Source organism: Hemibagrus wyckioides, linkage group LG13 (genome assembly GCF_019097595.1).
Source record: "Hemibagrus wyckioides isolate EC202008001 linkage group LG13, SWU_Hwy_1.0, whole genome shotgun sequence".
Classification (NCBI taxonomy): domain Eukaryota; kingdom Metazoa; phylum Chordata; class Actinopteri; order Siluriformes; family Bagridae; genus Hemibagrus; species Hemibagrus wyckioides.
In genome coordinates, this window is record NC_080722.1 from 25,656,323 (window position 1) to 25,671,906 (window position 15,584).

Genomic DNA, 15,584 nt, shown 5'->3' on the forward strand with positions numbered 1-15,584 from the left:
TGTAGGGATAAAGTATACTTTGTCTCCTCTAAGCAGGTTCGTTATAGCTTCAGCTGTTTTAAGCTTAACGGTGGATATGGGAATTTTCAGGAGTTTAGCTATTTTTCATTGCCTGATTTGGATCTGATAATGTCGTTTACGTCGTTTTGGCAGACGCCCTCATCCAGCGCGACTTACATTTATCTCATTTATACAGCTGAACAGCTGAAGGTTAAGGGCCTTGCTCAAGGACCTAGCAGTGGCAGTTTTTGGTGGTTCTGGGGTTTGAACTCACAATCTTTTGACCAGTAGTCCAACACCTGAGCTACTCTGAGTTAAGGAGTGTTCTGGCACACTGATCTTCCACATGTGGATGAAGTTCAAGTTCCTGAATGCAGCTGTCACCTCATTTATATTTAAAGTGATGAAGAAGCCTTTATTTGTCAAATACACATTACAGCACAGTGATTTTCCCAGCTTTTGAAGTTGGGCCCAGAGCACCGGGTTAGCCATGTTATAGCACATCTGGAGCAGAGAGGCAGCTTGAACCACCATCCTACTTATTAACAACCCAGAGCCTTTCTTACTGTGCAACTACTTCCCTTTCGTTCAAGGTCTGCATAAATCTAATGAATTACCTGTTTTATATTGATACACAGAGACAACCAAAAGAATACGTTACAGAATTGTATTACTATGAAATAAAATGAGATGGGTGAGTGAGATAGCAGCTGCTAAGGAACATGAATTCATTTCATGGATGTTGTAAATGTACTCACTGTCGGTAAGTGATGATGACAATGAGGATGGCTGGGATGCAGAAAACAACTATAATGACAGCGAGAGCCAGCAGTGCTCCTTCTGTGTAGCCCACAGACTGCACGGCTTTCTTCACATTCTGCACGACGTCGGGTGTGCGGATCTCCAGGATGCGGCCTCCCCGGCCCAGGTACGGTTGGAACTCTTTATTTATGTCCAGTAACTTTCCATCCAGAAACCTGAAAGAGCAAGGAGAACAGAGTAACGGCTATAAAGCATGTGGAATATGTTGGAAGCTTATTCTTGTCTGCGGATAAATCAAATTAATGGTTTGGACTGGTGATACTTTATCATGTTCTTATTCACATGCCTTATCATTGGAAGAATTCTGTCTGTCAGACAGTTTAAGAAAGTCTTTTTTTATCAGTCAGAATCTTACTTAAAGACTTCGAGGTATCTGGAAAATGCCATACCAAGATCTATTCTCAAAATAATTAGAGAGACTAGCACATCTCCATGCATGAAGCCATTTTGTAAGCAGACATCCTAGGCTTGAATACATGCTCCTTGACATAACAGCTGTTATGCTGCACTCTGTTCTGCAAAGAGCAAACTGTTGGTGTCAAATTGTCAGTATAAGCAAGTAGAAAAAGAATGAAGGTAATAATAAATTTGATTGAGATATGTAACCTGTTTACATTTACATTTCTGCCATTAGGCAGATGCCCTTATCCAGAGCCACATACATTTTTATATCATCAACTGAGCAACTGGAGGTTAAAAGCCTTGCTCAAGGACCCAGCAGTAGCAGCTTGGTAGACCTGGGATTTGAACTCACAGCCTTCTGATCTGTAGTCCAACCACTAAGCTACCACATCCCCCTGCTTAAATCTAAACCCTCAGCTTGGAAGTGAAACCACTTAAAAGACCTGTAGCTATAGCTGTATAGATGTGCCTGGTTTTAGCTCGGTGAGAATATAAACTGAGGGTGGAGGGCAAGAAGGGTCTTTTCTTTAGGTAAAAGCTGTCCCTCCTTTTTAGGAGGTTGAGTGGGATCGTAACGCCTCTTTAAGAAAGACCTTAGAGATCCTTAAAAAGAAGGCTGGGACAATAGAGCAATGGAAGACATGCAGAGATTGAAGTAATGGGGAACATGGTGAAGGAGTGGACAGGAGGATGAAGAACAGACACCAAGGGGCTCACTTGAATAACTCCTGTCTGGAGATAGCCCTGTTGGTCAGAGGGTCAATGGCGTACACCATGAGGTCTGAGCTGGAGTAGTCATCTTGCTCATAGGTTTCTCCGTATCGCCGTGGCCCAATGGATTCCACCACCACTTTGGCACCTGGGATCTGGTCCTGAACATAGTGCTCTAGGATACTATATATACAGAGAGAGGAAATCAAACCTGATTAGCAAAACCTGATTAGACTGAATTGCTTAAAAGACATACATCAGTTTGATTGGCAAATTAAAATCAACACACACACAAAAAATTAGATATATTTTAAATTGAGATTATAGCGGCGCACATTTCATTCCGACTTTCATCCTCCTTCCATTTTCAGATACTAAACCAAACAAATGCATAATTTAGTACTGAACAGAATCCCAACATGAAACCACTAGAGATATCTCCAGCCTCCCATCCTATAAATTTCCAACCACAACCTGCAGATCTCCAGCAGGAGGTGTGAGGAACCTGTTCTGAATTCAACACACACACACACACACACCAGTAAACATGCAGTAATGATTAGTGTTCACATTAGAAACAAGCAGGTAAATAATGCTAATTAACTAAATGATTGGGCTCAGTGATTAGGAAGAGTGAGCAACAATTACAGCACCTAAACAGACATCAGTTTTCCATTTCAGATTCCTTAAAACATGTTGGTTTAAGACCTGATGGTTTTGACAAGAGGAAGAACAAAACAGACAAGAAGGTTGAGATTGACTGGATCAGACTCTGTCACTAGCATCAGCCATCGTCTTATGATTTGTGAAGAGCAACTTAGTGTGTGTGTGTGTGTGTGTGTGTGTGTGTGTGTGACATGAATTGGAGGCTGGATTGATATATTTCTTTGCTGGGAGGCTAATACTTAAGAACAGCACCTGAGACAGAGAGGTCAAAGTAACCCAAGACAAAAGAGTGAATGTACCACACATGCTGTGTTATAACATTTGCGAATATGAGTGTGTGTGTGTGTGTGTGTGTGTGTGTGAGAGAGAGAGAGAGAGAGAGAGAGAGAGAGAGAATGAGTGAGAGAGGGGTTATGAAATGGCGGCTGGATTGCTAGATTTTTTACTGGGAGGCCAATAATTAAGAACAGCACCTGGGACAGAGAGGTCAAAATAACCCAAGACAAAAGGGTGAATGTACCAAACACACACACACAGACACACACACACACACTGTGTTATAACGTTTGTAAATATGTATGTTTTTCACCGCCAACTGCCTTTCAGCAGCTTTTCCAGCTTGTCTTGATGTCCCCCCCACACACAATGAATGGCATGTAAAGCGGTAAGCCTCCATCCCATGCGTAAAGCATCAAAACACACAAATCACGTCTGGTCGGCCAAAAAACATCCCGGTCACGTGCGAACAAAGGAAAACATGAATCCTGGAAGAGAGAATGGCGAATGCCTGTATCCATTAACAGAACAGAGAGAGTCTGCTCTGGCGGTCTCTTCTTTACAGGGACCTGGACCACAGCAGGAGGCCTGGTTCAGAGATGTGGAAGAATCAAACAGTTCACCGATTCATTCTACACATAAAAAAAAACCCCAACAACTACGGAACATCCGTAACGGCTTCACCCGAGGGGCTCGGCTCGGGAACACGCTGACCCTTTCATTTTTCATTACCATATTACTGCCTTTGGATGAGTCCTGGTCCTTCATTCGAGGGAGAATAATAACTTTAGCGATTGATCTTTGTCTGGGTGAAGGGAGGAAAGGAGGGAATGTGTTTACCCAATCAGCTGCTCCTTGTTCTGCTCCACCGCAGTCGGGGGCACGTTGAACACCACCACCTGCATATCCAGCTGATTGACCACAGACACCTGGGGACGCAGCGACTGAACAGTTATAACGTCGATAATGTCAGCCATTTCATTAAGAAATAAAGTTTTGCCAATCCTCTGAACATAACAATAAAATAAAAATTTGTGCATTGTTTCAAGGTTTTCAGAGTCATGAATTCTGACAGTACAACAAACAAATAATAATAATAATAATAATAATAATAAAAAAAAGTTTTTTAGGGAACTTTTCATTCCAAGGACATTAAATAAGCCAAGATTTCTGAATGTTCTAGAACACTAACACTAACCTAAACACTGTGTGTGTGTGTGTGTGTGTGTAAGTTTATTGATATATACTTAACATATAATACCAATTAAATTCTTCTGGAATGTTCTAAAGACATTAGCACTGCTTTCTCCTATGGAAAGGTTTCTCTGGTTCGCAGCCTAAGCTCTTCTCTTCCTTTAGCATGCATATTTGTCCACAAAGACATAAAGAAAGCGGGTCTGTCCTGATTCCCTTTTGCTCCATTAAGCAGCAGTTAATGGACCCAGTTAGTGGATACGTTACTGTTTAATGGCCCATCCACAAGACCTTCCAACTGGCATCCACTGGGTTCCTTTTGGTGGGCTAGAAGTAGTGCAAATTCATTTAAAGCTACAAGCCAAGGAACTAGCACCGGAGCTGAGCTAGGAAACAAAAAAGATAGATTCATGATAGCGTTAAAATGTCATGGGACTCCCTGGAGTTTAAATGCTATCTGACAAGATCACAAATCAGTAATGTTCATTTGTCAGCACTGGTCAGTCAGACAGGGTGCATTGCCTGGGTTAAGGAATAAATTAACTTCCTGCCATTTTATATAAGATACTGGCTTTATAAAGAAAACTGGACAAATATCCAAGCTTTCCAGAAAACACCAAAGCACAAGACATGGCTGTGGTCATCAATAAGGAGAGAAATGACCCTGTCCTGGTGTTAACAATTCTACTGTCTGTTGACTATTCTAATAGTCTGTAAAAAAAAAAAATCTGCTTTTATTACCTACAATTCCAAAAGGAACACCTGTACACCTGCACATTTATGCAGTTATCCAATCAGCCAATCATGTGGCAGCATCACCATGCATACAATCACACAGACACAGCTTTAGTTAATGTTAACTAAAGAGGGTTTACAGGCTGAAACACCTTTCTGATGAAAGACATGAGAGGAGAATGACCAGACTGGTCTGAGATGACAGGAAGTCAATAGTAACTCAAATAATCACTCTTTACACACATAGAGAGCAGAAAAGCATCCCATAATCCCAACACATCAAACCTGGAGGTGGATGACCTACAACAGCAGAAGAACATATCAGGTTCCATTCTCATCAGGCAAGAACAAGAATCAGAGGCTATCATGGGCCAGGACTCAACCAGACTGGACATCTGAAGACTGGAAAAAGATGATCAGGTATTTTTTTAATACTTGATCATGAATACTGAGATGCTTTTTTTAGCTCACCACAGTAGTAAAGAGGGATTATGTAAGTCATTATTGACCTCCTGACCAGTCTGGTCATTCTCCTCTGATCAATTCTGTATAAAGATTGCTGTGTGTGAAAATCCCTGGAGATCAGCCCACCTGGGCCCAACATGTCCATATACTGTATGTGATGATCCAAGTCACAGAGATCAGATTTTTGTTCCACATTCTGATGTTTCATGAAGGTCCTGACCTTGTATATTCATATACATGCAGTTTCTGTGCAAATATCAATGAGTGTGGGTTTTTTTCAGTTTCCTTTTAGTTCAACAAAGAGACACAATATCCAGTAACTATTAGTACTTGTGGAGAATCCTTAATATGATGTGTGTGTGTGTGTGTGTGTGTGTGTGAGAGAGAGAGAGAGAGAGAGATAGAGATAGAGAGACAGAGACAGAGAGTGAGAGAAAGATTGTGTTTTTACCACATCTAAGTGAGTGAATGAGTTAGGGACAAGATCTATGTCAGGTTCTTTCGATCTTAAAAACACTGCATCCCTGACTTCATGCTGGTTGTTTCATGTAAGCTTCCTGCCAAGCGTTGCGTGAAGACAGTTCTCACCAGCACGCCGTAGCTGACAAGAGAAAGAGCAACTGTGCCCCTCAATTTCTATCTGTTTTTGGCAGCTCAAGCATTCATATCAGTTATGAGTAGGTGGATGAACAATTTTTAAAAAAAATAAATTTTGGCTTTTTGATTAATCAATAAAAGTAATTAATCCGTAAAATTATTAGTAAATAAAAAAGTAGTAGCACATTTCATACAAGTTTAAATCATACAATACAATACAATACAATACAATACCTCTTCTGGTGTTTTCTTTCTATGATTGTTTTCTTTCTGGTAAAAACAGGTCTGGGACACCTGAAATTGTCCTTTAATAAACCATTGGCATATTCGTTTTTATTTTGTTTCCTCCATGTTGGTGCATTTAATCAATACATGATAAAACAAATGGATGGTTAAAATGTAAAATAAATATATTTATTATATAAATATATAAATTCGTCCTCATTTAAGGATTTACAGCTGATACAGAAATACTGTAAATATATAATTATATACACGTATCAGGCATGACATTATGACCACCTGCCTAATATTGTGTTGGTCCCCCTTTTGCTGCTAAAACAGCCCTGACCCGTCCTGCCCTGTGTATTCTGACCCCTTTCTATCAGAACCAGCATTAACTTCTTCAGCAGTTTGATCAACAGTAGCTCGTCTGTTGGATCGGATCACACGGGCCGGCCTTCTCTCCCCGCGTCCATCAATGAGCCTTGACCGCCCATGACCCTGTCACCGGTTCACCACTGTTCCTTCCTTGGACTACTTTTGATAGATACTGACCACTGCAGACCGGGAACACCCCACAAGAGCTGCAGTTTTGGAGATGTTCTGATCCAGTGGTCTAGCCATCACAATTTGGCCCTTCATCAAACTCGCTCAAATCCTTACACTTGTCCATTTTTCCTGCTTCTAACATCAACTTTGAGGATAAAATGTTGACTTGCTGCCTAATATATCCCACCCACTAACAGGTGCCATGATGAGGAGATACTCAGTCTTATTCACTTCACCTCCTAGTGCTCACAGTGTTATACCTGACCGGTGTATACTTATATATAATAATTAATAATTATATACCACTGAAACTACTGGTCAGTGACATGAATTTTCACACTCTTTTCCTGCCTTACCTGCATTTTTTTTTCCTCTATCCTATCCATCAGTTGAAGGGCTCACTGACATAACTTACCACCACTTGTGCGGTGCTGCTCAGGCCTTCTCCGTAGTTGTCAGTGGCGACGACATCGAATCTGAAGTAGGAGCGGCGCATGTTGCGGTACATGATGGCAGTCTTAATGACGCCCGTGTATGGCTCGATCACAAAGCTGTCCTTTCCCTCAGGCGTCGGAGGGATGAGAAGACGGTACTTCATGGCACTATAATTCCCTGTGTCTTTATCCGCAGCCTGGAAAAAAAAAGAAAAAAAAACACACACACAGGTTAGCCAATGACATGTTAGAATAAAGAGCAGGGCTAGCACTATAGCACTTCTATAGTTCCTCCTCAAAGATTTGTAGGATGTAAGCTTCAAGATGACAGCGCTGTCACGATCACTCTGCCCTCCACTGCACTGCACATTCTCACGGTTTTCTCTGCAGTGACACTGATTCACAGCAATTTTTATGTGTGTGTGTGTGTGTGTGTGTGTGTGCACCTGTGAGTGTGTGTTTGGCAACAGCAGCAGTACAGCAGTATAGACGACTCTGGCTGGCATTAAACCGAATAAAGTTCTCACTCGCTCTATGAGATATATACTACTGTAACCTGGATTTGTATTTAAGGTCTGGAATTTGTAGTTTCAAAGACAGATTTATTGCTTGGGCTCTGTTTCTGCCATGTTTTCATTACGACTGCGAGGAAAAATGTCTAATTAAATTAATTAAAGTCTCTCGCACAAAACATGTAGCTCAAACACCCACTGGGAATACCATCGATGGGTGAGATGTCCTCCAACTTCAGAATTAAACAATTCCAATTCTTATTTATCATCATCCCTTTATAGTTGTAGAATGTCTATGAAACAAATGAGCTCTTATTATTGTTCCCTTTCCATCTCTCTTGATGAAAATAAAACACAAAGTTTATCCCAACAGAGGTAAAAATGTGTCACAATGAAAGCCAACTAATTGTATATGAGAATTATTGTAGTGCTAAAATAGTTCATTTATGTATACAGATTGAAAATGTCTGATGAGTTGATTTCTATTCTGATATTAAAACAGAAAGCCAGTGTCCTGGTTAAATGGGTTAAATACCCCAACCAGGCATAACATTATAACCACCTGTCTAATATTGTGTTGGTCCGTCTTTTGCTGACCCGTCCTGCACTGTGTATTCTGACCCCTTTCTATCAGAACCAGCATTAACTTCTTCAGCAATTTGAGCAACAGTAGCTCGTCTGTTGGATCGGATCACACGGGCCAGTCTTCACTCCCCACATGCATCAATGAGCCTTGACCGTCCATGACCCTGTCACCGGTTCACCACTGTTCCTTCCTTGGACCACTTTTGATAGATACTGACCACTGCAGACCGGGAACACCCCACAAGAGCTGCAGTTTTGGAGATGCTCTGATCCAGTGGTCTAGCCACAATTTGGCCCTTTTGGTCAAACTCGCTCAAATCCTTACACTTGTCATGACAGAGTCATTTTTCCTGCTTCTAACATCAACTTTGAGGACAAAATGTTCACTTACTGCCTAATATATCCCACCCACTAACAGGTGCCATGATGAGAGATACTCAGTCTGATTCACTTCACCTGGAACTGCTCACAGTGTTATACCTGATCGGTGTATAAGAAAGAGTAAATTAATTTAAACCTGTGATTTGGATTGCAGTCAGAACTAAGAAACTTTCCGGTGAATAAGATTCGAGAGTTGAACAGCGCAGTAGTATAAACAGCATTAATAAATCACCCCAATTCTAGAGGGAGCTGATGATCCAGGAAAAGGAGTAGTGCTATAATCTATGTTATATTGTTTTTATACATACAACTGTGTGACCCGCTGTTGGTCCTTCTATTTCTAGCTCAGGTATAGAACAAGGCAAATCAAAGCCATCACGAGTCCTTGTTTCACTTAAGAGTAATGTATTACAATGACACTAATTAGCGAAGAAGCTGAGCTGAACAATACATCCACTGTCAGTCTGCTCCGGCATGCATATCTTTGCATAACGATAATACGAGCATCTCTTTCAACTTCGTGTCTTCGTCCCCAGGTGACAGACCAGGCAACAGTTACAGCTGTTTTTTCTCCACCTTCAAACTATTTAAAGAGGAATGAGAAACTAGATTAGTCTAAGCTGTGTGTGGCTGAGCTGCTTTACAAATCTATTGCAATCTATTGCATGAGTCACAATGGCTTTCCTGCCATCGCATTTCAGAGGGTGGGAGAGAAGAAGATGTTTCCTTCGTGTTCAGACACCTTTTAACAATGCACACAAATGCACACATACACATGCATGGCCACATTCGCTCCAGGTCCCATATACTGCTCTGCACAGAAATGTTAATGTACTGTTGCTTTTAAGAGGCAGCGTATAGCTCGGGGGCCTCTTGGAGCTAAAAGTCAATAAAATAAGCCTTTACAATTTTTTTACACAATGCATTAAGCCAGGGATTCCCCAGGAGTTGAGCCCCCATATGGGGTTACTTGATTTTAAATGGGATCATGAGAGAAATGCAAAATCTTCTCTTTTGTTTCATTAATTTAGTAGACCTCTGCTGCTATGGAGTGATGGAGGATGATGGTGGAATGATCGCCGATCCAAACAGCATCAAGGTCACGTGTATCCATCCATCCATCCATCCATCCATCTCTCAGTCCGTACATCTGTCTGTTTATCTGTCTGTCAATCTATGCATCCATCCATCCATCCGTCCATGTGTCCATGCGTCTGTCAATCTATCCATCCATCCGTCCATCTCTCCATCTGTCTGTCCATCCATCCATCCATCCATCCATTCATCCAACCCCCAGTCTTTCTATCTATCCATGCATTCAACCATTCCTCTGTCCATCCATCCATCCATCCATCCATCCATCAGTGTCCAAGATTTCTGTTTTTTGTATAGTGTCTATTTTTTACTAGGAAGCTTAAAAAATGACTCAAAAAATGACAAGAAGTGAACATTTTTCCCCCAAATTCTTTCATACAACTGAGCTGTAGAGAGTTAAGGGCCTTCCTCAAGGGCCCAGCAGAGGCAGCTTGGTGATGCTGGGATTTGAGCTTTCAACCTTCCTTAACCAGTGAGCCACCATGATGACAGATTTTGATTTGAGACACAGCTCATGTCATCAGAAAACAGCAGAATCAGTGCTGTGCTTTTTATAGTTCAACCTGATGGACAGGGATGTTTGGCACTGATGTGCCATCGAGTGAATGCTTCTAATCCCCGAGACGTGCATAAATCACACAGATGAATAAGTGAACAATGTTATTTGCACTGCCACTGTTTCTGTACGTCCAGACAGCATAATGCGTCACGTATACACCCCCTCTGCTTCGAGTGTCAGGCCGTATCACACCACCACAGCATGCCTTCTTTTCTTTATAACAGAACATAATTTTCCGCCAGACTGCTAAGTCAGAGCGCAGAGCAAGAGAAGAAAAACCTTTTATTCATTTTTAGTCGTTTACACATACTGTATATTTGCTACGAACATGAAAAATGTTACTGTAGTCGTAGATTATTTGTAATTGTTCGTGGCTTGAAAATTCAAAATGTAAATCTGAGGAATCAAAATAAAGGAAAAGAAATCCTCTGATGCTGTACTGAGATTTATTACACAAAGCATTGCTACACCTCACTGAAATGAGTCTGAAATTATTTTCAGCTACGGTTGAGATGTCAGACAGGGCGGCTTTAAATGCTTTTAAAAATAAATTACCTAGAACAAACAGGAGCAACACACACTCACACACACACACACACTCACACACACACACACACACACACACACATGTACATCTGTTTCCGTTGCCTTATTCAGTAATGATGAAAATGGTTAAGCAACTATATCTTTAACTATCTTTTAAAGACTATCTATCTATTTCAGTCCTCTTGGGTTTATATCGCAGGTCTTCTCCCAGCACTGCTCTATTCCATTATTTATTTTGTCCTGTATACACTATAACTCCACATAGACCTGGACAATATGTGTACATAGTGAATGAGGGAATAAAAGCCTTGGCTTTAGGAACATCTAGATAAGTGGCAGCTCTCAGTCATTATGCTCATTATAAACAACGACCTTGAGTGCGCGTTGGTGTTCCTCGGCCCGAGAATGGCAGCGCCGCCTTAATTACAGCTCGTACACGGCAAAGGACGCTGCCTGCTGTGAGTGAGATATAGAGAGCCGAAAAGGAGAGGAAGAAACGGAGAGAAAGGGAGAGCGAGGCCGGTAATGAAGACAGTCTATGTGCCGGAGGAGAATGCCTGGCTGATTTACGAGGATCTTCATGGCAGGCTTTTTGTCGCTGGCACTGTTGACAATTACACTGAGCTCTGTATCACGGTGCCTTGGAATTATTTCCCGAACTATTTCCCGCGAGCCAGACGACTTCTCTCCGCACCTGCTTTACACCCCGGACTAGCATTCCCGTAACAAACGGTGCATCCATTACCATCCTAAAATTCTGACAAACACCTGCACTGTCGAAAAATTAGAGTTATAGCCTCTCAGTGTCTGAGGCAATTTTCTGTCTAGACAGCAGCATCTGAGGCGACGGATTGTCATTCGGTGCAACCGAGGCGGTGCTGGGGCTTTGTTTGGTGCAGACATTAAATATGAAATGTAATTAAATAAGACTTTATCATGATGTATTATTTGACTATGTGTTTATTTGTACCTTGTGCATCATTTGACATGAATAAAAGCCTCAACAGGCACACTGTGGACTTTCGGGGAAATAATGCTGCCTTAAAACCTTATGAATAAACAGTCGAGTGGCGTGAAAACGGTTTATTATTGAGCTGACGATCTGTGCCGTGTCTCAGTTAACGGAGAGACACGCGGGAAGAATTTATCAGGTCCAAAACGCAATTTCACAATTATTAATCTGAATGAAGTCATGTCATAGTTAAGGTTAACTCCTCATTAATTCATAATTAATTAATTATTAGTTGAGGTATCACAGTTGAGGATTATTCACCTAACTGCTAGTGCAAATAAAAGTGTACCAATTTTCATATCAGATCCAGCATTTATCTATTTATTTATTTCATTCTTCAGTGAAAGTATTGAATTTTCTGCAGAGCAGTCCTTTGGCTCAGTGTACACCTCGAAGGTCAGATCAGCGGCTCGCATCTACAAAAACCTGAAGGCAACCCCAAAATGCATGGCAGCTCTGGTTTACCTCCTGCATTCGGGTCAATTCAGGGTTCAATCACTTTCACGCTGCAATCGATCGCGACTCGAATTCGCTTGGAAGCAGATCAAGATCACGGTCTTGCTGTGATCTAACCTTCCCAAACAAAAATACTCCAGAGTTCGTTTTCAAATGGACAAAACACTGCAAGAACTCTAAGAAGGTTCTAGAAAACCACTCCTGCAATATATTTACGCTGTAGTAATGGTTTGATTTACCAGGATAATTGAAATAATTAAAAAAATAATAATTATAATAATAGAAGAGCTCCGTGTTCTTACAAAAGCTATAGATGAAATGATGTTCTGTATAAGCACAAACCTCAACCTGCAGGACAGACGTGAACGTCTTTGCGTCCTCCGTGACCCCAGCCAGGTAGAGAGCTTTAGTGAAAATTGGTGGATGGTCGTTTTCATCCCGCACCTCGATGAACACCTTGGCTGTGTTACCTGTTTAAAAAAGAGACAAATTAACCAAAAATACAATATACAATTCAGTGCCTTAGCCTTTTTTCGATGCTTTTTTGACTCTTCAGGATCAGCTCCTAGGTAGAATCGTGCCATATTTTAGATTTAATTGTGTTTCTCAGGATGTTGAATAGGGATTCATTGTGAGATGTTTCCACCTCTGTTGGGAGAACCTTACACGGAATTTTGTTGAAGATAGTGACTGAAGATAAAATTTTGCATGCTTATGAACAAGCACTTTGGGGGCATCTCAGACAGCATGAAATGGGTTTGATATCACCATTTACTTTTCTCTGAATATATTGTGCATAGTAGGATAGATAAAAAAAAGAAATACTTATGGAAAAACTGTAAATTTTTTAAGCATATGATTCATATGATGATATTTCTGACCTCTGGTACAAAGTTAAGATTATGTAACACGAGAAAACCTGCATTCAACTTACTGTATGATTTCTAAGGGCAGATTTTTGCAACCCCCCAAAAAATGAAGGAATTTCAGAGCAGTGGACAGTGATTATGCAATCCCAAATTTTGCGAACAATTATTTTTCATATTGAATGATTGACATATGAGCCTAACTATGCCCATTTCATTTCCTAGTTAAAGCATTAGAAAACATGAAGGGAGGGCAAAAACATATGCAAAATAATATAATACATTATTATTAGTGAGACACTTAATCTCAATTGCAAGAGAGGAATAAATCTCTGATTAAATTATGCCGCAAATGGCAACTGCACCACTCCTACTCTTCTGAACTGATAAAGTGAGTTCCTATACATAGCAAAATATTACTCGGAAGATTATTCCCTCTTACGCTTCTGTCATTTCTCACAGCAGAAAGCCAAGTCCTGTCACTTCTCAGTGCGAGAGAGGGATAGCTTCATCCATCATCTGGCAGGACACAGCACCGTGCCAGGCAGCTTCCAGAACATACTTTTTCCACTGGGCTACTTGACCACAGCATGTCACATGGTCAGTACTAATGCATCACTGCAGGCTGATCTGCGTTTTACTTAATTGTTTCCGCTAATTGAGGAAAAAAGCTTTCATCCACAGTTCAAGAGGTGATATATATATATACGTCCTACATTCCCAGCCATATTAATCAGCCAATTCTCACGCTACCTCATCTACATTTGCATTTCAGCAAGATTTATTTCATTTCTTTCTTTTTTTTCTAGTGAAGTATGGACCTGTCAAGATGTCTTCCAGAAAATATTGGCTAACCGAAGCGCCGTGCGCTGTTGACATAAATGCCTGTGACATGTAAAGTTTTTCATCGTAATTGGCTTTTAAAACTAGGGAAACGTAATCTGATGCAAAGACTGATCTGAGAAACCATGACTCCAAGCATGTCAACATACAAGGAGAAATCATATAAACAAATGAATGCCTCCAGCTCTCTAGCTAATCAAAAATTTTCCAAAGCACCTACATGACAGGCGAAAGCAAACAGCTCCCCGTTACTGTTGTATAATTGATGACAGAAGTGTATAATTGATCTCTGATAAGAATTCAAGCAACAAGGTGTTTTTATTAGGTGGAAATAGGCTGGAATGACATCATCAGAACCAGATGTGTGACGTTTGGAACAACAAAATAATGGCTTAGAGAAACATCGTGCTGGGATTTCAACAACATAATGTGTGCTGGAGAGACAGAGCTGGTGGTTGACTCACTTTTTGCAGGAGCCCGCAGGTTGGATGAGATCACTCTCATAGAGTCGGCCTCCACGCGCAGCACGTAGCTGTTGTTGCTCTCAAAGTCCAGGGGCTTAGCAGTGCAGATCACTCCGGTCTGGTTGTTCAGGCTGAATTCTCCTGTGGCAAAAATGCATCATTGTTAAAGTTTAGGGCTGTAAATAGATTGATCTAATCAGCAATATTGTAATAACCATCTACAATCTAATCAAAATTGATTCGATGGGATGATAAAAAGATGTGGCAATACATTTCATTATAAATTACACTAAATGTGTCACAACTACACTATATTGCCAAAAGTCTGCCTTTACATGCATGTGAACAGCTTCAACTCTTCTGGGAAGGCTTTCCACAAGGTTTAGGAATGTGTCTCTAGAAGCGCATTTGTGAGGTCAGGCACTGATGTTGGACGAGAAGGTCTGGTTCACAGTCTCCACTCTAATTCATCCCAAAGGTGTTCTATGGGGTTGAGGTCAGGACTCTGTGCAGGCCAGTCAAGTTCCTCCACACCAAACTCACTCATCCATGTCTTTATGGACCTTGCTTTGGTCACTGGTGTGCAGTCATGTTGGAACAGGAAGGGGTCATCCCCAAACTGTTCCCACAAAGAGCATGAAATTGTCCAAAATGTCTTGGTATGAAGCTGAAGCATTAAGAGTTCCTTTCACTGGAACTAAGGGGCAGAGCCCAGCTCCTGAAAAACAACACCTGAATTCAATGATTTGGAGGGGTGTCCCAAAACTTTTGGCAATATAGTGTATATGTGGTTCTTCCCCAAACTGCTACCTCAAAGTTGGGCAAACAACTGAATTCAATTTTATGCAAATTTATCTTCAGTGAAACTAAAGGTCTGGAAACCTGTTCCAGTATAATTCAATTAAATTCAATTCAATGTTATTTGTATAGCGCTTCTAGCAATAGACATTGTCTCTAAGCAGCTTTACAGAACATAAGAAATATAGTACAAAGGCTCAAGATTAATATTAGACTTATATTTAAATTTAGTTGTATTTATCCCTAATGAGCAAGCCTGAGGCGACTGTGGTGAGGAAAAACTCCCTTAGATGGTAAGAGGAAGAAACCTTGAGAGGAACCAGGCTCTAAAGAGAACCTCATCCTCATTTGGGTGACACGGAGAGTGTGAATTACAATAAACACTAAACAGTGT

The 15,584-nt window shown here is 40.9% G+C and overlaps 1 protein-coding gene across 2 annotated transcripts in view; it reads right to left on the bottom strand.

Annotated features, from left to right (window-relative positions):
* pcdh15b (protocadherin-related 15b) overlaps positions 1-15,584 on the bottom strand; it is a 199,149-nt gene that overhangs the window by 12,527 nt on the left and 171,038 nt on the right. Inside the window, exons 26-31 of one of the 2 annotated variants that reach the window (XM_058407184.1) lie at positions 14,393-14,533; positions 12,562-12,689; positions 7,055-7,270; positions 3,718-3,806; positions 1,942-2,118; positions 759-977 (exon numbers count right to left, since the gene is read on the bottom strand). In XM_058407184.1, the coding sequence (XP_058263167.1) occupies positions 759-977; positions 1,942-2,118; positions 3,718-3,806; positions 7,055-7,270; positions 12,562-12,689; positions 14,393-14,533 (970 nt within the window). Of the gene's footprint in view, positions 1-754; positions 978-1,941; positions 2,119-3,717; positions 3,807-7,054; positions 7,271-12,561; positions 12,690-14,392; positions 14,534-15,584 lie in introns of those variants that run through there. The other variant, XM_058407183.1, reaches the window with a different exon arrangement.